Source organism: Bemisia tabaci, chromosome 4, assembly GCF_918797505.1.
Source record: "Bemisia tabaci chromosome 4, PGI_BMITA_v3".
NCBI lineage: Eukaryota > Metazoa > Arthropoda > Insecta > Hemiptera > Aleyrodidae > Bemisia > Bemisia tabaci.
The window spans coordinates 20,763,901-20,790,095 of NC_092796.1; the positions used below are offsets into that span (position 1 = coordinate 20,763,901).

Consider the following 26,195-nt stretch of genomic DNA (forward strand, 5'->3'; position numbering starts at 1 on the left):
TAGGTGATAAGATGGACCCGCGAGTGTAAACAGGAAAAGACGCGCGTGGCCGCAGCGGCACGTGCCGGTCGGAGGGACCCGCGCGGAGTTGTCAGATATTGGGGACCCAACACTGGACATGGAAGTCCACAGTTGCTTTTTGCGCTTGGAGACGCCGTAGAGACCCCAAGAGACGGCTCCTCGGGCTGGCCCAGTGCGGTAGCGCTCCGGGCGATGTGGGCATGGAAGACCCGCAAGTCGTTGGAGCCGTGGAGAGCTCGGCTAGAGTTGGACCAGCGCGCCGATGGATCAGAGGTGTAGGTACCTGGAGGTACTTACCGTAGGTAGCTTCTCTTCTGGCGGTTGAGCTGCGAATGGAATGAGACGCGCGGCCGCCGCTTTATAAGCCGCGGCGCGACGCGAGCGTGCCCGCGTGATGAGTGCGTGGGACGCGGGACTGGTTGCATAAGCAGCACACAGCGAACGGTCCGGCGGTACGCGCGATCCTGGCATCCAAGCTGATTGCCAAGTTCCTCAAAAAATTGAGATAGAAAAAAATGCCCCAAAAATTCTACAATTTGAAAATTTGCATTCGCAGACAGAGGAGGCTGGTATAAACATACCGCCCGCCATGAAACCACAAAGGGGTTTCATAAGTAAAGGAGGAGACAAAGGCAAAGAGAGAAAAAAAGAACAAAAATGATTATGCAAGCTACTAGATTCTATTAGTACAGCTTATCTCAATTCAATACAAAAATACAAAAAATACAAGAAGATACAAGGGAAATACAAGAGACAATACAAGAGACAATGGATCTCAGCGCCGCTGGTCTTTCCTAGAGTGACGAGAGCCGGAGCGCGGCTGATCCGATCGGTGACTCCTCTGCCGGGGCTCTGGACGTCGCCCGCCGTGCTGGCTTCCGCGCCGTCTGCCCTCTTCCTGCTGATCTTCCTGATGTTGACGCGCCCTAGCGCGCGACCGACACGCCGCTAACTCCATCTTCCGCACCATCCAGGGCGGCAGCGCTTTGGATGGCGCCCTTCCGAGATGCTTCTCGATAAGACTCTCCACCATCCAGGCTGGAGTCTGCAGCTTGGCATCGGCGACTTTGATGATCATTGGCCGCCGAGGGGAGCCCCGCAAGGACTGAGGACGCAGCGTGGAGGACGGAGAGGCGATGGGGGAGAGGATGACGACGGAGGGGGACACCAGGTTGATGGGTGAACGAAGGCGGGAGGAGTAACGGCCGGTCGGGGGGTGGCTTGTTGACGAGGAGCAGGTGGGGTAGGTGAGAGGGACGGCAGGAACGGGGACGACGAGGGCGGCGTCCGGATAGGCTCGGGGGTTTGGAGAAGGATGTCCTCAATGTCAAGCGTCACTGGTGGCGGCTGGTGGACGGCGGGTCCAGGCCCGTCGACTGCCGATTGGCCCGGAGCCGCGGCTGATGCAGCTGGCCGGGGCCGAGGATTGACGCATTTTACTGGAATGCGGCTGACTCTCTTGGGTTGCTTCAAAAGGCTAGCTGAGGTGGTGACCTCTATGGAGGGGTGGGCACGCACCACTGTCCTGGGGTCCACCGCGACCTCTCGAGGGTCCACTGCTCTAAACTGCTTGTTCGGCTTCTTTGGGCTGGCCGATGCCATAGGAGCCCTTCTCTTGGGCACGGTCACCTTGCTCTTCGAACTGATCCTTTTGGTGGGATCACCTTTTGGCTTCCTCTCATAGACCGAGTGGCGCGACAGCGCCGGCGAAGCAGGCCGAGAGGCTGGCTTGGATGGCTGCCGCGGTAGGTGAGAGGGACGGCAGGAATGGGGACGACGAGGGCGGCGTCCTGATCGGCTCTTTTTTTTTTTTTTTTTTTTTTTTTTTTTAAATAAGGAACATTACAAAGACAAAAAATTTAAGAAGTTCGTACTATACAGTACTCTTAATACATGGTTCGACACAATCTTCATCTCTCACGTATGCTACCGCCACAAGATGTTTTTACACAGCTTGCGAGGCAGCATTTGGAAATGCAAGGAAGCATTATGTCACATGATCACAGCATACATAGGAAACAATGAATCATACTGGTGATTTAGTCATAGTAATCATCACAGCATAAGAGAATTTTGACAAGAGGAAATTCAATACAAGGTAGTGAACACAATCGGCTACCTTAATCACGTGTTCGATTACACTCTACGCAAAATTGAGTATCGTGTAGAACAATGAAATGACATGAATACATAAGACAATGGGTAAATTCTTAAATACTAAAACTAATATCAGAAGAGTGGGCACGTCACTTTGCTGTACGCTTAGTCCTGGTTGATGGCTTTGTTCCAGGGGCTTTGCGCTTTGGTGCTCCTCTACCAGCAGGCGGGTCATCGTCCATGTCCTCCGCTTCGCTAGTCTCTTCATCGTCCACGGTGGGCTCCTTGCGGTCCCCCCCTGCTGAAAATCCTTTTGGATTTTCTCAACAGCTTCAGCCGATGCCACGGAGCTCTCATTCAAGACTCTCCTGAGAGCTTCTCCTGCACCTGCTGCAGCTGACGCTTTGAATTGGATCAAAGTGTTGCTCCATTGCGGGTCATAATCTGGATACGACTCTACTTTTGCTTGAGTAAGGTGGGGGGACTGAGCCAACGTGCTCTTCGGCATCATTGCCAGTATGAAAGTGCCTATGCGGCCCAGCATGTCCTCCGCAGATGTGTCCTCAAAATCCATGCGAGCCTTTCCAGTGAAGTACGATGCCCCGATGTGATAAGCAATCCGGTTCTCCATGATCGACTTCCGGATTCCTGGCAAGGCTGACATGTCACTGAGGTTGGGGCAGAGCTGGCCAAGCATGTTGCGGACCAGACGTTTCGCTCCTTCGTAGGCAATGCTGTGACGTGCTGTGCCAGCGGGCATCCCAGCAAACCTGAGCTTCGCATCATTTGAAAACACGATGTTGATTGATTTAGTGTAAGTTGGTCCAGATAGAGCCCTTATTCCAGGGACCTGAGCGATGTGGAAGACTGCAAGAGTAGATGCCCAGTGCCCTATAGTCAGGGCCGGATTTACATTTTTAGCGCCCTAGGCTAACCTTAGGGTGGCGCCCCTAAAAGTAGGCGCTCTCTTGGGGGGGGGGGGGGGGGGCAGACGCCCCTCTCCTCCAGATCAGAAGGAGAATGTTAGGTGACAGGAAAATGTTAAAATTCACCTTAAAAAAAAAAAAACGACTTTAAACAGTTTTGAGGTACGTTTACGTTTGCAAATTGGTTTTGGAAAATAAGAGGTAACAAAAGACTCGTTAAATAAAAAAAAAATTCTCAAAAATTGTCCGCCCCTCAGAATGTTGCGCCCTAGGCTATAGCCTACGTAGCCGATTGATAAATCCGGCCCTGCACCTCCGGAGATTGAATCCGGGACCTCAGTGTTGGTAGCGAACTGCCTTGACCACTAGACCATTGCGGCCGACTTATTGACTGAATTTAGTGACATTATGAAGAAGTAGAACCTGCTGTAAAGCGAGGTACATATCTTGCATTTCAGTAAAAAATTCTTCATTTGTGCATTCATACGCAAAGTGAGATGATGTCTCTAGACATAGTTATTCGATCTAAAAAATTGTAACGAGGCTATTTCAACATATTCAGGCTTTCAAAGCTAATGTAAATGTGATTTTAATATTGATTTGATAAATATGCATACTGCTCATGTCAAAGATGAGAGAGAATAAAAAAAAAAGATAGATCCAATTTTAATACTAGATCCTTGTCGTTATTTATTTCGTACCAATAATTATTACAAATGAATATACTTTTCTTGACAATTTTTGAAGAACTTATTCACCCATGAAGAACAGATTCAGGCTTTCAAAGCTAATATTAAAGTGATTTTCATATTGATTTGATAAATATGCATACTGCTCATGTCAAAGATAAGGGAGAAAAAAAAGATTAATATAAAATACTAAATCTTTCGCACTATTTATTTTGTAAAAATAATATATAATAAAGTACCGTACACATGAATTTACTTTTCTTGACTATTTTTAGAGGTCTTACGCTAGAAACATGAACTGTTGAATTTGCACTTGATCCACACATATCGATGCTAATCAAAAAATCAATTTCAGAACCAGTTACACGAAAAAATAAATTTTAGGTATGATTAATCAAATATTTTAAGGGCGATTTTTGCATAATAGCGCACAATCTACATTCACAATTTTTGCAAAAAAAAAGCAGACACACATTTAGGAAAGTACAGAGTTTTTCTCTAATTTTATTAACATTTTTTGCAACGTCAGAGATCTTTTTCACGCCCTTGAATGGTTTTACATCGGTAGGTATCGGTAGGACCACGATTATGAGTGAGTGAGCGTGTGAAATGCTCGCATTTGAATGCTTTTTCACCGGTGTGCACCGACATGTGACCCATCAGATGACATTTCTGAGTGAATGAGCGTGTGCAATGCGCGCATTTGAATGGTTTTTCACCGGTGTGCACCCACATGTGAGATGCCAGTAGACTTTTCCGAGTAAAAGAGCGAGTGCAATGCGCGCACTTGAATGGTTTTTCACCGGTGTGCACCAACATGTGACCCATAAGATGATATTTCCGAGTAAAAGAGCGAGTGCAATGCGCGCACTTGAATGGTTTTTCACCGGTGTGCACCAACATGTGACCCATAAGATGATATTTCCGAGTAAAAGAGCGAGTGCAATGCGCGCACTTGAATGGTTTTTCACCGGTGTGCACCAACATGTGACCCTTAAGATGACATTTCTGAGTGAATGAGCTTGTGCAATGCGCGCATTTGAATGGTTTTTCACCGGTGTGCACCCACATGTGAGATGCCAGCTGAATTTTCCGAGTAAAAGAGCGAGTGCAATGCGCGCACTTGAATGGTTTTTCACCGGTGTGCACCAACATGTGACCCTTAAGATGACATTTCTGAGTGAATGAGCTTGTGCAATGCGCGCATTTGAATGGTTTTTCACCGGTGTGCACCCACATGTGAGATGCCAGCTGAATTTTCCGAGTAAAAGAGCGAGTGCAATGCGCGCATTTGAATGGTTTTTCACCGGTGTGCACCAAAACGTGAGATGTTAGCTCAGGGCACTGCGTTTCCGAAAACGGCTCATCTTTGATTTCCACACTGGTGTGCAGAGTGGCGACCAAGTCATCGTCCTTCTCGTCCACTTCTTCTTTTATTTCGTTCAGAATTCGGGCTGGAATATTCGATATAGGCAGAGTTTCTGAAGGAGGTTCTTGGCGGGAGAAAAGAGCACCCATTCCCTGACCTTGGTAGAAGGAGGCATGATCAGTTGCATCACTTCCAGATGCATAGATGCGGGAATCCGACGGGGTCCATTCACGTTTGATGGTTACTCTGTCATACTCCGGGCTGGCTGCCGGCAGGGACGTTCCATTCTCAACAGTGGATTCACACTTAACGTCTCCGTTTTGAGCTGTATCCTGCAGTTGCTTCGCCGACTTCATTCTTGCGGTATCATTCACTAGCCACCCTGGACAGAGGTAAATTTAATAGAAAATCAATTCAACGGTTGGATTTTTAGTTGTTTGCATACGTGAATTATTTCACGGCGTGAAGATATAATTGCTGAACATTGCAAAAAAATAGTAACACCATCGAAAAAATCCGGCCGCATTACCTGGTTTAATCGGGGACTACGACAAAAATGTGGCGAGTGATGGTTTAGAATTCCCGATAAATTTTGATAATGATCGATTAAAAATAACTGAAAACGAGGAAATCCTCGTCGGTCAGATGAAAACGTGCTGCGTCTTTGGCACGTATTTCTACAGGACAGAACTCTATGCAGGTGGGAAAGATGGGGTGTGCTCGTTAGTCGCAGACCGTAAGAATGAATGGAAATCATAAAGCGCCAGTGACGTTAGCGGCGACGATGAAGCCGCGGCACGACGATCCGAGGCATTAAATCATGAGCCCTGTCCACAACGCTCTAGCTACATACTCACGCACGAGTCCTGCAAACAGTTGGCAAATAGTTCCGTTTGCTAAATTACAAAAGTGGGATTTTCCTTTCTGCCGAACGGATCTATGCCAACCGTTTGCGGGACTTCTGCGCCGTGGGCATGTGTCTAGGGCGTTGTGGACAGGGCTCATGAGTTATTGCCTCGGACAGTCGCCCTTTGGCTCGGTCGTTGCTGCTGACGTCACTGACGCTTTATAATTCCCATTTATTTTTACATCCCTCGACTAAAGAGCACACCCCATCTTTCCCACCTGTACACAATTCTGTTGGGTAGAAATACGTCCATTTTTGGACGTCATGTTCGGCAACGATATGTTAACGCCAAGAAATGGTTTCAAGAGTTGACGTTCAGTAGTTTTTTGACTGTAATATTCTGAGTTCCGCGCTTTTTTCAACTTTCCCCGCGAAGTTTTCCAGAGCCAGAACCAAGAATGGATTATTCCACGTTACTTGAATACGACAGTGATATGCAAAGTTTTACGGGACATACATCTCATTGATTTTTGCTAGGTACGAGCGAGTTTGAATCAAAAGGAACTGTCTCCAATGAGATCTTAGCCCTGAGACCATTAGAAAACATGTTTGACGGTACTCATGACACAGTAAAGAAGGGTCCTTTGGATAGAGGTACTTTGGAATGGAGAAAACAAATGTATCCCGAAAAAGTAGATATATCGTCATCTAGAATACAAAATCGCGCAACGCCATTGCGATATGTTTCAAAATCTCTGATCCTATTCCATTTTGCCGAAGGGAAACAAGTCAACTGTTCACTATGGCTTAAAATTTATAGGTGGTATTTTGCTGATAGACAAGATAAGACAAGGCGGTTTTCAAGAAACTGTTGACTAGTTTTCCACAAGAAAAATCAAGTATGACAGGAAATCTTCAACATCGCAAATCGATATACGCGGTTTTGCATTGTGGCCATCCATACGGACCGAATTTCGTCATTCTGCACTCGACAGTGCATTTAGAGACTCAAAGTTACTTCCTGCGGACCACGGTCCACTTTCAGCCCAGCAGCGATTCTTGAAGTTGGCAACACTGTTCTACCTCCATTGAAATGCATGTGAAACAATCGATTCTTGGCGCAGCAGCCTGCCTCGCGTGAAATCGATATTTCCAATGGATTTGAATCGAGGAAAACAGTGTTGCCAACTTGCCATATCGCCAGTGACGGTACCCACGTCGGAGCAAGCTGCTAACTCACCAACGAGTACTTTATTAAAACAGGATGCAGAAGATTAATTTCATCGGGAGAGGGAGACTCTCTCTTAAGGGAAGGGGGCATTACTATAATTCTGGGTACAAACAGAATGAACATAATTCAACTCCTAAGGATTTCACGCACCTTCCATATCCATGACCAAATGCAAAATTGCGCAAGTATCTCAATCTCAATTAAGACGTTTAAAGATCCGTGATTTTGTTTTATTTTCATCTTCGAGTTCGATCTGTGGAGAGAGTATAAGAAAATTACTGACGTTTCTGAATGTATGTATTGTGCTAGCATCGTTAAATGACATGGAGCGCGGAACGATCAAACTCCGGAGTGGGTAGTGTGGTATCCAGCGAAAATGAAGGAAATTCATAGCCTAACGCCTGTCTCAACTTGGTGACGTTTATGAACTTAGGTATTCTTGAAAATGTGGTCGTATTGAGACGTGCAACTATTCGAACTCCGGAGCAGGCACGTGGTATTACGCAGAAATGAAGGGAAACTTTGGTTTTATGAATGCCTCAAATTACTGAAGTTAATAGATATTATGCTCGCGTCCTTATCAAGACGCTTACTTTCCGCGATATCGTGATGAGAATTGCAGGAGGCAAAATCTGCCCGATCACGAGATCGCGTGATTAAGGAGAAAATTACATACAAAGTTTCTGAACTGATAAGCCAGAAATTGTGGTTCCTGATTGCGAATTGTATTTCTTAGTTTAATTTATCCATAATCAGCCTCATTGCATTTAAGTTACTTAATTATCTCTTGCGGTTTATCTGTTTAAAAGGACTGAACACGTAAAACCTTTCTATGAATTTGCCCTGCTTGATAATGAACAACTTACGATAGTTTGAGGTTTCGGTATGGCTTAGTTTCATGATTCAAAAATGAAACATCCGAAAAAGTAATGGCCAACATCCAATGCTGGTAGGCAGGATTTTGATGAAATCGGTGTCCACTCCGCTCGGTATAACGGAGATTTATACTGAAGAAGAAGCGCTGCGTATGAATACTGTACTTTTAAAAGTACAGGAGAATGCTTCCCTCCGAATATTTAGTTATTTCTAAAGGGACATTCTTCCTTGAAGAGCACTTTCCTACTACGGAGATACGGTTCCACAAACGCTTAGATCCTTGTAAAGTACAGCCACTTATACTATACACGTTCATGTAAATTGCGTAGATTCATACGCTGTGTACTTGTACCTATTTGAGACTCGGAGACGGTTGTATATTATTGGCTGAATGTAAGGTAGGTGGGTAGATACGTTTATTTGGTTCTTTAAGTAAGTAAGGGCCGGGTTGACCGGCGAGGCGCCCTCAAGGGACCAAGGCAACTGGCAGGAACCCCGCCGTCGTGCACCGCGAAGTTGGACCATGATCATTAACTTCGTAGTATGGACACATTGTGTATCCTCTATATTCCCGCAAGGCTCACCGGCCGTCTGATAGCCAACGGTACTGCCGTGATAGCGAAGAGAGCCGTCGAGTTTGAATCTCCGAAAGATTTCTGAGAGTCGATCGAATGATTGGTTGCGATTTGACAAAGAACGGAGGCTTCTTTCAAAATGTTCCACTCAGAAGCTTCTAGGCCCATTTTCTCAAAACTTCATTTTTGCACTTACTGCTCCCTTCGCTATCACGGCAGGGTAGGTCTTATCAAAGACTGTGGCAGACGCTGGAGAGCACGGATTTTCGGAGCACGGGCATGCCTCCACCGGGTTGGACTGTTGCCGCAATCACACGCTGAATGTGGGACCTGAATGTGGCAGTCATCGGCCCGGTGCCTGAATTTTGCGAGTGTCACGCAAAATTCAGCAACAATGCTCAGCGACTATCGGATAATGTCGGATTTGTCGGAACTATTCGAGTAGATTTGATACACATCAGGATGAATATAACTCGAAATTGTGAAATTTCAACGGTTGAGCGATGACTGTTGGTTGACTTCCATATTCAGCTGCCAAATTCAGCGAGTGAAACCGGGATGTGTTGTTACTATCTCCACAGATAGGTAGCGTGGCAGTCGCGTACTCTACGAGTGATTGCCGATTTTTTCACAACCCAGTCGAACAGTGCAGCCGGTTTGCTTACTGGGTGACTATGTCCCTCCCGCACCCTGTTACCTCCAAGGGTCAGGGTATTGCACAGAAGAAAATAGATGGTAACGACAGAACCTTCTGTTCCCAGGGCTCCTGCAGTTTCCATGTTACGCTTACAGAATTTTTGTTGTGAGAACAGAACTGCGGTCGTGGGAACAGAGTACTCTGTCTTCATAACGGAAGCTTCTGTGACTGTTACAAAAGAAGTAAAGGAGCCCTGTGAACAGAACTGTTTTTTCAGTGTGAAGTGTTACAGTCACCCATAGTTACGGTGACTGAATTATCAGTCACCTCCGCAGGGCCGGATTTACATTTTTAACGCCCTAGGCTAATCTTAGGGTGGCGCCCCTAAAAGTAGGCGCTCTCTTGGGGGGGGGGGGTCCCCAGACGCCCCTCCCCTCCGGATCAGAAGGAGAATGTTAGGTGTCAGGAAAATGTTAAAATTCACCTAAAAAAAAAAAAAAAAAAAAACACGACTTTTAACAGTTTTGAGGTACGTTTACGTTTGCAAATTGGTTTTGGAAAATAAGAAGTAACAAAAGACTCGTTAAATTAAGAAAAAAAATCCTCAAAAATTTTCCGCCCCTCAGAATGTTGCGCCTTAGGCTATAGCCTACGTAGCCGATTGATAAATCCGGCCCTGTGGAGAGTTTGTCTTGATGTAGAGGTGGACTCGGAGGATGGCGTGGGATATCCCCTCCATTTTGGCCTCAACTTGAGAGCTATTTTTGAGCTTGGGAGTTGACTTCAGAGAAAACCAGTGCCACCATCGTGTTTCTCGCGAACTCGTACTTAAGAATCAATTGTCATATCGCAAATCCCTCACTTATGCAACATCTCCATTAGATGAGCCCCAAATAACTATCCAACTGAGTACGCCTGCACAACCAAAGCAGATCGCTCGTGGTTGAAATAACGCTGTAAAATGAATAACTCATTGGAACACTACTTAGATAAAATGAAAAAGATAGAAAACACACTTTTTCACTCAGTTGAGTGATTTGGCCAACTGGCGCGCTTTGCTGAACTTTATCCGGAATTTAGTTAAAAATTGAATACTCAATTCTGATTGGTCCAAATTCAAACGGTAATACAGCAATCATCCATCCAAAAATGAGCCGAGTCGAGTCGCGGAAATTCGTCTCACGAGTTCCGGTCGCTGCGTCTGTCGTTCGCAAAGCATTCGAGGTAGCAGTGGCTAGAGTCCCTTTACACTGAGAGTCAAGACAACACCCTTCATGGAGTCACAAACGGGAATAAAGATTACAGAAATTGAACGTTTTTCGTAATCTTTGATCGGCCCATTCTCGAATTCCTTTCTTCGTTCCTTCCCTCATTCCGTTTGTTCCTTGCCGAACCCGTAATTCCCCGGTCCATTCCAGATTATAATCTTTGCAATCGGTGAAACTGTAATCTTTATTCCCGTTTGTGACACTGTGAAGGCCTAAAATACGGGAACCAATCAGAAATGGATTCAAATTGTCTTGACTCTCAGTAAAAAGGGACTCTAGCAGTGGCGAGGCGCGAATGATCGACTATCGATTTTTCCCCATTCGAAGATGCGGTAAAGAATCGATTATTAAGGTGTTCGATGGGAACACCCTGCTTATCGATCCTTTTCCGTAGGTTTTAACGGCGGATCAGTCGATAGATCGCAAAGCACGCCACGCCACTGCGAGGTAGCCATTCAAATGCGCGAGGGGAGCCGTTGCCCCCGTCTGAAAGCTGGGCTATCAACCGGGCCCAAAAATAAAATTTCGGGATCGGCCAAGTGCCGGTGCTCCACGATAGGCCTCTGGCCGGAGTCTAATGAATTAATGTTCGGTTTTATTCCCAATTAACGTTCAACCAGATTCAAGTAATTAGTCGAAACCGCATCCACTTACATAATGAGAGACGTTAAAGCTGCCGCACACAACGCTCACGCAGCGTTGCCGAATTACCAGTCTAACTGAATTCAAGTCGTCGTTCAGCTTCAAAGCTCTTGTTGGTACAGACCTTCTCAAAAATAAGCGTACCGCTCGTACGTGAGTTAAGATATAGGAGATCCTTTTTATTAAAATTTTGATAGCTTTTGGTTAGTTACATCGCACTGGTTTTACGAAGTAATTCATGAGTTTCGATTATCATTGAGCCGGAAAACTCCCATGGGAATCAATTCCATACAGCAAGTTATAGCATCTGAAGATGGCAAAGTGGTGATGACTTGATCACCAAGACTGAGTAGTGATATAAATGGTGATTCCCTCCAGAAGGATCGGTTTACAGTCAATGTTCACTTTAATAGGGCCGATCGCTGAATGCAGGGACTTGAATAACACATCGCACGCTGCGATGAGATATAGATAACACGCTGAATTCATTGAAATGTGATGGAATGTTAATTTCCTTGAGGTGTAAAACCAAATCCACGATTACGTCCGGCGAAAAAAGATGTGCAAAAGTGAACTCAAAGGAAGCAACCTGCGCGACTTGCAACTTGCGTGACAAGGGCTCATGGAAAATCCTACCGCACTGAAAAAAAAAAAAAAAAACACATTGGATCTAGAGTCCAGACTCTGGAAAACATTGACAAGAAAAAATACTCTTCATTCAATCGGATTTTTGCTTGAATCAAAACGAAATCCGCTTAAATTAAGAGGCTTGGTTCTTGATTTAAGCTGGATTCTGATTGAGTCAAGAGTATACTTTTTCTTGTCGATGTTTTACAGGGTCTGGACTCAAGATCCAATGTGTTTTTTTTTTTTTCCAGTGCGGAATAGTAGGAGACAGGAATACATACAGTCACCTCAGTCGCAGTGCATGGCAACAATTAAAGTTTAGAGATGGTCTAACAGCACTAAATTGCAATATTCTTAACAGACGGAAGACCCAGATTATACAATTTCCAATCTATGCAATAGTCCTATTTCAATCACCCCTAACGTACAGTCTGACTCTGCTAATGAATCGAGTTAGAAAGGAGAAAAAAAAAGATGACCATAAAATAATTAGAGAATTGAATGTAAAATTAATGGAGAACAATTTTTAACTTCAAAACAAGGTGGCTTGCCTAGAAAGCGTACAACGGGGATTACAGAGCATTATAGACCATTCATACAAATTCCCCCAAGTTAACAAATAAATTAAATACAATAAATGTTAATAAAAACGAAGATTTGTGAGGAGGTTTGGACACCCAAGGCATTATTATTGATACATAGTAGGCAAAAAGAGTGTTACTTAAAATCGTGAAATCGAAATATTTTTGCTGGCAGTCGGAGCCTTTCACCCCAAGCAAAGCCTTAGTCTCGGGGTGAGAGAAGTCTAAGGAGGCGTTATGATAACATTAACGACATAAAAAAGTTAAACGATGAAGGCTTGAAACTGGAGCGCGAAGCTGAACATGTAAAACAGCGTTATAAAGAATCCAAATCAGTTGCAGATAATTATATGCCCCTGGTTGGGCCTTTCGCCCCAACAAATTGTTTTTTTCACTCAAGGGACATACCCTTTTCAACTCTCCCTCCAGCTATATCCGTTCAAAACATATTCAGCCGTCCGGGACTTTTGCCCCACCCTGTATATTAAGTTCATCTGACGCCGCGGATTCAAAGGTCCCACACCCTGGTTCACGATCAGAGACTAGATTTTCTTCAGGTACGGTTATCCTGGTCGGGACACGTTCTGATCATGGGTTCTGGTAGCTAGGTCAGGGCGGGCCTGTCGGCGCGGTTAGATCACAAGTCCGGCGAAGGACTGATTTGGTGTTGGAATAATGATAAAGAGGAAAGTCCTTGTTACAGAGGGTGGGTTGTGGGAGGGTCGCGGATATTGCTGCGTCATTGGGGCTCTGATCAGCCCGCAGCCGTCGACGGCGGCACCAGTCAACTTAACGCCGCGCACGGTCTAAATAGCTGTCTCCGAGCTATGAATGGGCCGGCTTCCTTCTAATTCGGCCACTGTTCGTGTCCGTCGACGCATCACAGCCGAAAATTAATAACAAGTTAATAAAGTTAGCATGTCAATGCTCATTCCTGCACCAGGAATTTCAAGAATGAATTTTTTTTAAGTTTACGTGGTATTATCAAGGGATCTGAGCCAAATGTATACTCAGAAGCTTCTGCAGTCCACTGCTCGTGCCGAAAATGTAGGCCCGAAACGGTCTACTTCGATGTACCAGAGCCTGCAAGCCTAAGTTGACTTTCTGTGATGCTACAGATTTGTAACACAACTGCGAGTATTTGATGTATTTAATTCTGTCAAAGAACGGAGCATAAGGATAACAGCTTTTACCATGATTTTGATTTAATTACGCAATTTTAGTGGGGATCGTATTTTTGTAGGCTTTCTACCTGTAATTTTTGAGTGACACGATGAAATGATGAGAGAGTGGACTTTCAGCTGTTGACTAGGTTTAGTATGGACGATGATCTATACTTCCTTTTTGAAGTTTTTCAGTTAGAAACAACCGTAACTGAATAACCGTCGAAAAACCTCTCTTACACGGGAAGAAAAATTAATTGCATCACTGATCCTAGCTATCGTTTTTCTTCTGTGTTAGACCATCACTAGGAAATCTGACGGCTGCTACACCATCTCCGGTGAGACTTACGGCAAGAAGCTCGATGTCGGCCAACTCAAGGAGGTGTCCAACCATTCTTAATATATTTACAATTTTTATTTTATTGTTAGCTTTGGTGTGGAAACCTACATTTTCATGTAGAAAATCAAAGTACATATAATGTAAGTAACATATAAGTAACAAAACTTACGTCCCGTGTGCACGACCGTAAAGGCATATTGTGTCATACGTATGTTTCTTCGTTTCGACTTCTAGAGGGAGAAAAATTATGATGTCCATTTCAGATTTCATGCAACCCCCCTCCCCATTGAAGATGGCGGCCAAAATGGCGGTTTTTGGGTAAAACAATTTGAATTTTCCCAATATGTTTGTGTCAGCTGTCGTTTCATATGTATTTTGGGTCACAGAATCAGCGTTTTTAGTCGAAAATTAGCCCAAAAGCCAAGATATCGGCCAAAATACCCCTTAAGGTTAATTTTCGCATCCGAAACATCAGCGTAAATACTTCTTTGATGATGAAAGAAGAGATATCTGATATCTTTTCAAGATAATAGATTTATTCCTAACGATGAATGTTCCTTCCTTCACTCCTTGAGGTGGTAAAAGTAATGTGCAGGAGACGAACTCCCTTCTTGATTCCCGTTAGCTCCGCACCCAATTGTACTCACAATCAGCCCAATGTCACCATCCAGACCCCGCAAACCTCTCCATCATTCAAGTTGTCACCCCCCTTCCCCCTCTCTGTCAACATTACCCCCGATAGTAGTCAAACCTCCAGCATCAGTCTTTCCTTGCATGGCTCTTCTCCCCTTTGTAATTCTGAATCTTCCTTCAGCAACACAGAATCCCATCCCAGTAGTTCATCAAATTCTTCTGAGGTCGAAGAACATAACATTCCAGACATTGATACACCTTATGATGTGCCATTTACTCTTACAGGAATCCCCGCAGCCAATATTGTCCCGCGTCCTTTGACAGGTAACCTCGAAACCCCTAGTGCAAGTAATTCCATTCTGACCACAAAGCGTTATAATATTGTTTCAGAAGACAGAAAAAATATTGTCAAAATTCTGGTGATTCGAAGTTTATTTATAGTATTATTACTCACGTGTACGAACCTAGTGTTTTAGTAAATTAGTATGTAAAAAAGCTTATGCAAAAATACCAGAAGGTGGAGTGGAAATGGTTAACGATGGATTTAAATATTTGGAAAATTTACTGGAATGGAGAATTTTACAAGACGAACAAGGGCTGAAAGAAAGTGATAAAGCTAAGTTTGAAAGTAGGATAAGTTTGCTTTCATCGTATATGGGTGTAAAAAGAGCTGGTCTCCGAAGAAATTTGCAGATGAGTGAAAGTAAAGTTGAAGGCCAGCCACGTAGGAAACAAAGTAAAACCAAGAAAAGTGGTGAAAAAGTGATTATCGTGTCAGATGCAAGTGCCGCGGTAGGGAGTGTCGATAAAAAAGTAATTTGAAGAAGCACACAGGTGAATGTGAGCAGGAAGGCTCTATCAGATATTAGCAATAAAGAAAACTAAGTTGATGCTCATGCCAGTGAAAGTGAAAATCGGGAAGATCTGTTAATGGCACTGTAATGATAATTTTTCTTTCTGTGGTGAAATAGTTCAAAATGTGAGTGACAGTGAAGTGAGTGCAAGTGACGTGATGTGATTGAAATAAATTTAAAAGTGTTTATTTGTCTAATAGTTCGGTCTTTATTTAACAGTGCAGTTATATGTGTTAGTTAGCCATTTAGTTTATTTGTTTATTTTTCTTGAACAAAAATTATTAACTTTATTTTGTTCTTATTTTTTAGTTTAATTTAGCTTCTTGTAGTAATCATCTTCTAAAAATTTAAATTGTTTTGTATTAAAATTAAGCCTAACATTGATTAAGGTGTGGTGCAATTGAAGTCCTTGCGTCTAGTTCAGTTTAGGAAGTGATATCAATGCAGTGCAATAGATTTTATATGATTACAGTGACTTTAATAGTCTTAGTTTTTTGTTTTTTTTTTGGACTCAATGCGAATTAAATGGCTAGGTGAAAGTTAAGTGTTGTGAACTTAATAGTGTTTTGTTTTTTTGGACTCAGTGAATTAAATGACAACGTGAAAGTTAAGTGTTGTGAACTTAATAGTGTTTTGTTTTTTTGGACTCAGTGAATTAAATGACAAAGTGAAAGTTAAGTGTTGTGAATTTAATAGTCTTTTGTTTTTTTTGAACTCAGTGAATGAAATGACAAAGTGAAAGTTGAGTGCGTTATTCAGTAATTTAAGAACGTTCTCAGTGTGAAGTGCAACAAAAACCTTGAATAGACAGCCATCAACCAGCCCTGGTTCTCCCCAAACATGTAGGTCACAAATAGTCGTGAATGTTTTTAGCTGATAAGTATAGTTTTAGTATTAGTGCAATTTTGTAGTAAATATCTGTAGCTAGAAGAATCCACAGCAATATTTAGTATGTAAGGAAAGGTGATAAGTGTAAGTAATGTATTTTGTTTTTTGAGCTGACCTCGTTCCTCCTGACTTCCTCAGTGTTTTCGTGTCTTCATTTTCTTTCCTAAGTTTCATAATACGTTCATGCATTGTGTAAATTATTTTCTCCAGATACCGATATTTTGGTCTTAAGAAGGCATCCAGTCCTTCCTTCAGACACAGGCATATTCCTTGGTAGTGGCATGAAAAGATATGTTGCTTTGAAGCCCATTCACGATGTTGTAGGACCATTAAAGGCATCTGCTTTACCAGAGATGCATGCTTTGTCTGGTTGTGACACAACTGGATATTCAGCAAATAACGGCGATCTCAGTTGGTGAAAGGTGTTCCTAGATTCTTCAAAGGATGTTTCAAATACTTCAGCAACCCTTGCTGACACGGAAATCGGCAGCTCGGAGAAACTTATTTGCCAGCTATGCGCTCCAAGAACCTCAATTGAAGACATAGGGGAGGCATAATGGTGGATTTCCACGAAAAAGCAACAGTATGATGAGCATCTCGACACGGACAAGCAATCGGAATCAGATCGGAATCGAGAGTCAGATTCTGACAGCGAGATAGGAAGAGAGAGGCAGCGCCGCTATGACAGCATTATATGGTGAGCGTATCACTTCACCCATACTTTGCACCTAAAAGTAAAAATAATATCTTCGCAGAATTTAGTTCCATACCGACGGGAGAGGCTCTTCTACCAGCACTGTGGCGAGCGCATAATTAAGCCATTCCGTGGTACAGAAATACCAAATCGATGCAAACATTATCGTCTCCTGCGGAGTACAGTTGGACAGAATCAGGGGAGCATTTTGAACCAGTTATTTCGTCTTTAACAGCCCAGTTGCTCGTAGCTTCCTGATTGACATTAAACATAAAAAATACTCGTGCAAATGTAAGAGGTGCATAATTGCAGCTGTCGAAGTCATGGCATGCACGAAAATGTGCTTATGTTGTGCAGATCCGGTATCTTGTGATACTTTGGATCATGAGAACGAAGAGGAAAATGATCACCGTTTATAAACCGGCTAAACTCAAAGCACCACCAGGAAACACTTGGAGGAAATAGTAAGACCTTCCCTGTCCCTCCCATTCCGGAGAACACTCCCCAAACATTTCGCTAGTAGTTGTGGAACAAACTATGATGACGAATTCCGAGGATATGGTAAAGAAGTTTTATTCTACGTAATAAAACATCGCAATATGCGTAACTACTATATACCTACACTGGCAGATGAGCAGCCATGAACTTCCCCCTACTGAAGCTTGAAAGCTGAAGCTGAAGCACAAGAGTATGACGTGCGCGTCGATACTGTCGGCTTAAACAAACTCCCGGTACCGTCCATTGATTATATTGCCGAAGAAGGCCACGAAGAGGCACATGAAATGGACTGCATTTTGCAATTTGGAACTATATACTCTGGCCCGGTTTAAAAAAAACGCATGTGCCATTAGTATCCCTATGCACATAAGTGTTTTTTTTTCAGATGAGCCAGAATTTATAGTTCCAAATTGCAAAATGCAGTCCAAATAGAGGCCCCCGAACCTGTCGGATCGGAAGCACATGCATCGGTTAACTCCACCGAGAGTTACAACGATCAACGACGAATATTGCTCGTTTTCTCTCGAGCACTCTTCTGTGTCCTGCAATGTTCCATGTGTGCACACTTTATTCCATTTTGAAGAAAAATCAAATGCTGTGATCTTTGTTAGATGACAATTTTAATCATAATTTAAATAATGAAAGTATGTGTTTGTTTTCAATTACATTTTGTTTAAGATATTCGTAATATTGATACCTACGCGTAGTTATATTTTGGTTTTTCTTAGTTCCTTTCCTGTTGAATTCATCGATGGATTGAATAATTTTATGATATTCAATGTAGTTAATTTTCAATGATAGGAATAACGGTAACAAAAAAAATTACTCATTATGCACCGAAGTAAACTCAAACTTTTCAGGATTATTAGAGAAGTGCGCGCGTAAAGGCGCTGCAAGTTGAAGGCAGTTATTCTGAATGCAACAAGTCAACGAGGATTACCCGAGCCTATGAAATCGCCTTCGAGGAGAGAAAACGCAACCCAGGTAGCAGCTGAGCGTGCGGTTACCAGTCGGGTCATGGGCGATTCCAAGAGGGGGTTTGCGTAACTTTTTATTTTAGCGAAAAATCGTCCGAGTCTTTCTATTACATTTAACTTGCTTCTGTTTAAATTAATGCTAATTTCATTGATATATTCTTATTCTTCAGAGTCTGGAAAGCACATTGCACTAGTGATTTTTTGTATTCGGCCCATTTTTTCAATGATTATGTTTGCGCTAATGTGCTCGTCTCAAAAAGCGAAAAAAAAATGTTTAGGTAAACTTTTAACTACCCATTCGCCACCATCCGCCAGAAAAGTTTGTATAGGCATGTTCGTAGGAGTCCTGAGAATAGGATCCCGCAAAATTTGGGTGCCACTTTGCGCCACTTTGGCCGTGACGTCACTTTTTCTGGTGCGTTCCGAGATTGTGCGCGAGCCTTATCTCGAAAATCAAGCGACCGGTGAGCTGCCGCGGCACTTAGCTTACTTCTTTTTAAAATGAAGTAACTGATTGTGAGTCCGAAGAAGAAGAAAAAGATGATGACTAACATGTTATATGTTCTTTTGTAGTTGCCTGTAGTTTTCTGTCTACTTTAAATGTCTGATCCTCTCTCTATATGTATAAAAGTACTTAAATTAAAAGATCTTGAATATTTTCAGAGAAGTCATAGATGTATTTATTTTGCTTTTTCACCGATCCTGATGCATAAGAATGATATCGTTTGACAAAGTTTCGAAATTAACTTTGCCTTGGAGGGTACTTATGCGGTAGAAGTATTACGGTATAGTTGGGCGGTAATTGATATATTTGATGCAACAGTTCATATCTGGGTAGCTATGTTTGTGTTTTTATGACCCTTATATGTAAGTTTTAAAACTTTCATTCATAATTTGTCCTGTTCCCTCATTAAAAATCAAAAACGCCGTCTTAGGAGGTGAAACAAAGACGCTTCAACTTTGCACCCGTAGTTTCTTCGACAAAATGCACAAAAACGTGTTTTCAGGTACGTTGTTCATCAAAAATAACCTCAAAAATGAGTTCTACGCGAAAAATCACGTAGGAATCATGTCTCATGATACGTTAAAAGACCAAGAATATTCGATGTCCTAGTAAAATCGGAAGCGCGACACTCCATGGCCGACCTCTCCCATTGACTCGATCCACCGTGTGGCAGTAACCGCATAGGATAAATTGGACTACATTTTGCAATAAGGAACTATAAATTTTAGCCCGGTTTAAAAACAGCGTATGTGCCATTGGTTTCCCTATGCACAAAAGTGTTTTTTTCAGATGAGCCAGAATTTATAGTCCAAATTGCAAAATTCAGTCCAATTGGACCGCGTTTAGCAGAAAAGAGCCAAGCCACGTCAGCTGCTGCTGAATCTAACTGGACAATTAAGTTATTTGCAAGAGAGCTTCTATGCGGATTTCTTTGAAAATTTAAGGGACTTTGCGTCGCGTCGTGCTGTGTAGAAAATTCACTGAAATTTGCACAACCGTTTTCATGTTTATAATTAAATTACCCAAGCAACAATTGATGCGGCTTGCTTCCTTTCAGCTCAACGCGGTCCAATTAGAGATGATGCGTCCACGAGCCCATCTCCCTGGTGGTAAAAAACCTGGCACTCATTTGTGACACTTCTGTTTTATTGTAACTTTTGTACCATTAATATAGTTCACTGCGTGTGTTGGTCTACAAACAGACCACGATGCCACCGTGGAATTATGCAGCACAAATACATAATAATTTTTTTTTTATGCTTCGTACTATGTCGAAAATTCACTGAAATTTGCACAACCGTTTTCATGTTTATGATGAAATTGCCCAAGCAACAATTGATGCGGCTTGGTTCCTTTCAGCTCAACGCGGTCCAATTAGAGATGATGCGTCCGCGAGCCCATCACCCTGGTGGTAAAAAACCTGGCACTCATTTGTGACACTTCTGTTTTATTGTAACTTTTGTACCATTAATATAGTTCACTGCGTGTGTTGGTCTACAAACAGACCACGATGCCACAGTGGAATTATGCAGCACAAACACACTAGCATTTTCACACGTATCATTTCGGTCCACTTACTTCTGCAATGTATTCGTCAAAATCGCACGAATAAAGATGGAATTGGATGTTGTAGAAATTTTCTGCCACAGTTGGTCAAGTTATTTGACGAATTAAACGGAATTCTCACAGGATGTAAAGCCGATGTGACCACCGATTTTTCCGCGCGGCAAATTCGCGAGCGATTTCTTCGCCGCGTCAAAACAGCCCGTTTTGTCGCCTACGTGGTTCCGCTAAGAATTTTTTCTCAACAGATGAGCCAGCACGAATTTAGTTGTTGAGGTGAAAACTACGGAGGCGTTCAGCTTTAGTTTATAGTGTGAATTAGGGTGTATTCTTTTCACACAAAAAATGAGGGTGGATAAGAAAGGGAGAAAATTGATTATGTTCCGTCAAAATTCCCTTCAACGGAAAATACTGTTGTTGCTTCTCTCATTAGAGAAATTCAGAAAAGGCAGGAAACATTGCAAACCTCGAGGGTACGTTTGAAATTCTCGTTAATCGTCATCTGAATGTAAATGATGCCACCTTTCAAGAGTATTTTTGAATTAGCACAGAATTTTTTTCACAAAACAGGGACTAGGATAATCTTGACTTAGCTTCAGCCGCGCGTCTCCTTCACAAGACTTCCAATTCCAAGGTGTCAATGTTCATTTACACTGACGAGCATTAAATAACGTTATGATGACCGAAATCCACTAATTTTGCGTCGTTAAGTCTGAAGATAACCTCTGTTTCGTTTTTATTTACCCCCCCCCCCCCCATTTCACGTGCAACCCCCGTATCATCAAACATCCCCGAAAGATGTTCAGAAAACACCTACTCAAATTTTTGATACCGTGAAGTACTGTGACGCTCCCCTTTATCTTGGAGTTTCCTAATTTATTTAACCTTAAACATAGTCCCCCGCAACTCCCTCTCCCTAACTCATTTTGGGGAGTTGAGGGACGGTGATTCGATAAGAAACCTCTAAACATTATGAATCGAACATTCTTTTTCGGAATTTTTGGCATCAACTGCCAAGAATTGACTATGATGTGAATTTTTTTAATTCAATACCCCCTTCACCCCCTGCCATCATCCAATTTCCTTTCTCCTTGAGTTTAGAGGTGCTGCAAACTCCTAACCGGAACGCTGCAAACCAGTGCACCTTTACAACTGCCTGTGTTTCTGGGCCTTGAATAATTAGCAGTTAAAGTGAGGATTTTATCCCTTACGTGCGCGGAAAATAGCACTTGGTAAATTTTCAACAAAAAGTGAGTGATAAAGAGAAGCTGTGGTTCCAAAAGTGCGCTGCAGCACTTCTCGTAATCGTGAGAGCTTTACTGCGTGGTTAAGGGTGAATTGTGGTCGATGCATTTTGCGATACCGATGACAGCCTGCATTATGTAGTTTTTCTAATTAATTTACCCCCCCCTCCCCCTCTCCCACGGTTAAGCTTGCTTACTTATGAATTGTGCGGAAACACTTCAAACCTGACGAAACATCTGCATTGTGCGCATAACTTAACCACTCTAAACGTAGAACCGAACATTTCAAAGGCAGGACCATCACATTCAACTTCGGTGAGTGTGAATTATGCATCAGGAGGTCCTTGGTTCGAATTCACGTCAGGCGTTGTTTGATGTTCATATGGCAAGAGTCTACGAGGATTCGGATTTGATAATAGCCCTGAGGTTAATTAAAATGATGTTCTGCGGGTCTCGGTGGCTCACCGACCATCGATGACACCAACCGGTGGCTCACCGACCATCGATGGCACCAACCGCGTTCGCAAGCCGGCCTCGATGGCAGCCTCTAATTCAAGCTTGATCCTTTTATATATTATTTCATTATTGTACTCGCGAATCAAGTCTGTCCAGAATAGAATTTCCAGAGAAATGGAGGTGTCTTTAATTTGAGAGTGACCGCACTATAGCACCCCCATCACGAAACAAAACGGACAGCTTAAAGTGAGAAAAATAATTTCAACTTAAAAGTGTTTTTATTAAGGCTATACTCTGGTATTGTTTTTTTCCAAACTAAGAAGCTGCGCCCCTTGGTCGCTATGCAGACCAACCCCCATCCCCGAGTTGCTTCACGCTTCCTCTGCGCAGGTTTTTTTATAGTGAAGGTGTTTGTATCTTGGTCGTGAAAAGGAATAATTATTTTGACACTATTGAGTAAGTCAATAGTGGTGATAATTTACAATTAGAAAGAAGACAAGTTATAAAGAGTGCTCCACGGAGAACACTATTCTTAGAATCAATGAGGTAGTGGATCAAAGGGAGAGTCAAAAGAAAGGAAGAAAAAAACCTAGCTGAACCTCCAAGGAAAAGGAAAGGGTCAAGGAACTGAACGTAATTTTCACCTACCCGGCCCATTGGTAGGACTTACCGAATTAGGAAGGCCCTGGAACTATATCCCCGTCCTAATGTAAAAAAAAATAATGGAAATTGTTTTAACATTAAATAAATAAAAAAAATAAAAATAGCAGGTTAAGGAAAAGGAAGGCAAGGAAAGGCAGGACAACATAAGTGAGGACATTAATGAATTTATATTCCTTTCTTTACATGATAAACCCACCTATTCAGATGGAAGCACAGGAAGAATAATTTGAATTCAGTAATTAGATCTACTAATTATGTGGAGCACGGAGGAATAATTAACAAAAAGTGTTTTTTCATTAATTCAAAAACCCTTTATGAATCCAATTGCGAGAGAACATTTTAAAAAGCTACAACAGCGTGTCTTTTTTTTACAACAATGATATTTCAAAGGCTGCTTGTAGAAGCATAAAAATAAAATTAACAACATCACTCTCAGATCATTAACAAAAGGAACATAATACATGAGCCGCACAAAAAATAACATTTGCCTTATCTAGTTCCGATAGGAGCTAGTTACGAAACTTGAACCTTTGGAAAGAGTAAAACACCCGGAAATCCTTAAACACAGGAAACAATTAACTACATACACAAACTTAAAATAGCAATCGGGGTGAAATGGGTCACCCTTTTTAATAATCAGGCTATTGGATACCAAATTGCATGAAGCTTTGGTATATCAAAAAAAATTCATATTGTATGCATTGAGACTCGAAGACCAAATACAGATAAATATTGCACCGCTATGTTGCTTATCGGTGTACCTATAATACTTTTAATCTAAGGAACCAAAAATTATATGTAACAATGATTATCGCCCTTGAGGACAGCAAACTTGTCATGAATTTTACCATTTCTTCGCAACTTTTAAGATAATAGAGGGACATGACACACAACATCAATTGTGATCATGTGGGCAACAATTTCTCAACAGATTTTGCTTGTGGGTGGCAAACGTTTCATTATTTAAGTTTATAATTTAAGTTAAGTTATTACAAAAAAATAAAATAAAATAAAATAAATTTTAAAAAAACACACACTACGTGTAATCACTGGCGGATTGGATAATATCAGTTAGGTACATTATCTGTCAAGTTAAGAATTTGAAAAGTTGAATTAAAGCAAGATTCTAACTGCTACTGCATTTGAATGTCAGTCTCAAATCGGATTTGGATTCGTGGGAGTAAAAATATTGTGTAAAAATGCTAACTAAAGGAATTACGTCTATTCGAATAGACGATAAATTTTCACCTGCTATATTGAGAACCAAGGAGATCATAAAAATACAGCTTAAGTTAGGAGATATTGACAAGTGTAAAATAAACACAGAGATCGCCAAATAGTTCTTCAGTACCTCTAGTTTTCATGAACAAACTAAACATTTGTTCAGTAAAAACATTCAAACAACTCTTCAAACTAAATGCTTCGTACCTGTAAGTACAGATGCTTGATACTATGTTTCGATGACATATATTAAAAAAAAAAAAAAAAAAAAAAAAAAAAAAAAAAAACCGAAATCGAAGTTAACCTTTACATTTTCTTCGCTTGCTGAATGAAAATAATTGGCTGTTCGAGATAACCTTGCTAACAGTTATTGAAAAGGGACTAATCACGTGAGTCAACTTGGAAAAATATGACTAGAACTGCAACATGATAAAATTACTCTTTCTTTTCATGAGTATTTTCCTCTTCTTCTTCTTCTTCATCTGCGTCTAAAATATCTGAGCAACATACTGAATACAAAATGAGCAACAAAAATCCTAAGGGAAGGCCGAAAAGTACGGCAGTCAATACTGGATTTCCTCTCCACATTTCTCTGAAAGCTGTTCTGCCTTCAAAATAACCTCTATAGAGCCGGACTAGGAATGTGTCTCCTCCATAAGCAGGAGCCATTTGATTTTCTATAGACTCCAGAAAGAGAGTGATCGCTTCTGGAGTTAAATGCTGGGGCTCATCCTGCGGAATGTGGTGATGGTTGGTAGAAGCATTGACTACAATTAGATGCGGCAATTGCAGTTCCATCATGGCTATAGAATTCGCTAAATCGGGACTCCCTGTCCACCCAAACTGAAATCGTCTGTGAAATCTGTCCCGATTATTATGAATAATTGACTCTACCATATCCCGAAATTCCACCATTTCAGGAGGAATTTCTTCTAATTTGTTTTCATGAATTACAGCGATGACTAGAAATTTATCAATTTGCATCAGCTGATGAAAATTACCGCGGGTAACTTTAACAAAGGTAGCAAACCTTTCGTGATTGACCCAATTCGATAGAGTTTCGTTCAAATCTTCATTTTCAGACCAATCGTTGAAAATATACGGCGTTTTCTCTTTATGGACTAGTATCACAGGATTTGATCGTGCCTCGAAGAGATTTTCTGCTATTTCAAGCGAAGTGGAATAGAAGAAACTATGAGGTTGGAATCTTTCGGCTGTGCTGTAAAACAACTCAAACAAGGATGATTCAGGGCTGCCAGCATACAGGAAGAAAATGTTTTCAGAGGATCTGAGAGCTTCTAAACTCTCGGGACGGGTAATTTGCTTAACAGGTGGACCTTGCACTCGGTGGGCAAAATTTATGATTTCATCTTTCGTTCTATCTCCATTGAACACGAACTGTTTAGCATCTCCTTTCAGAAACATAATGGTAGGAAATCCTGCGATACCAAATTCATAAGCAATTTTTGTAAACCGAGAACAATCGATTTTCCCTACTCGAATATTAGTGTAATGAAGACCTTGCGCAACATGGGACCAAACAGGATCCAATCGTTTACAATGAGCGCAGTTAGGTGAATAAAACATGATTAACCAGTCCGCGTCCTTCCTTACATCTAGGAATCTATCGCTCAGTTCGATAACTCGAGAGGAGCGACACTTTAAAATTAGACTTAAAACTAAAAGTAAAAAAGACAAATAAAAAGCTTTCAGATTCATAATCAAAAGGAGTTAAGAGAGTACAATAGAATTATCTCCGCGGTGTGGTTTGAAAATAATGGCTAGATGTAAAGTTGATACCCGACCAATTCTTTACGGAGATTTACGTCATAGGTAAACATTACTTCGAGAAATAATGAGATTCAATTCACTATTCCTGACAGCGTGTCCCAGAGAGACCTCCACAGAGCTTACTCCCCGAACTCTTTGAAGTTAATGACTAGAGTAGTTACCTTCATTCCTGATGGTACCTTGACATGAGGCAACATCAAATTTCACATTGGTTTTAACGGGTTCACTGGAACTTGGTGAAGAGCCGAGCCCACCGCGGGCGTTGTCATCTTGGTATCTGTAATTAGAAAAACCGATTCTGCATGATATACTGAGTTGA

General features: G+C 42.0%; 2 protein-coding genes across 2 annotated transcripts; both read right to left on the reverse strand.

Moving 5' to 3' along the window:
• Positions 1-3,186: 3,186 nt before the first annotated feature.
• LOC140223747 (uncharacterized) lies at positions 3,187-26,195 on the reverse strand. The gene is made up of 2 exons (XM_072299479.1): positions 26,038-26,195; positions 3,187-5,484 (listed from the first exon to the last, which is right to left on the reverse strand). Exon 2 carries the CDS (start codon positions 5,456-5,458, stop codon positions 4,259-4,261), a length of 1,200 nt encoding a protein of 399 aa, XP_072155580.1. The 5' UTR covers positions 5,459-5,484; positions 26,038-26,195; the 3' UTR covers positions 3,187-4,258.
• LOC140224444 (protein disulfide-isomerase TMX3-like) lies at positions 24,046-26,042 on the reverse strand. Its single transcript, XM_072299478.1, has one exon. The coding sequence runs from the start codon at positions 25,802-25,804 to the stop codon at positions 24,521-24,523; it is 1,284 nt and encodes a 427-aa protein (XP_072155579.1). The 5' UTR covers positions 25,805-26,042; the 3' UTR covers positions 24,046-24,520.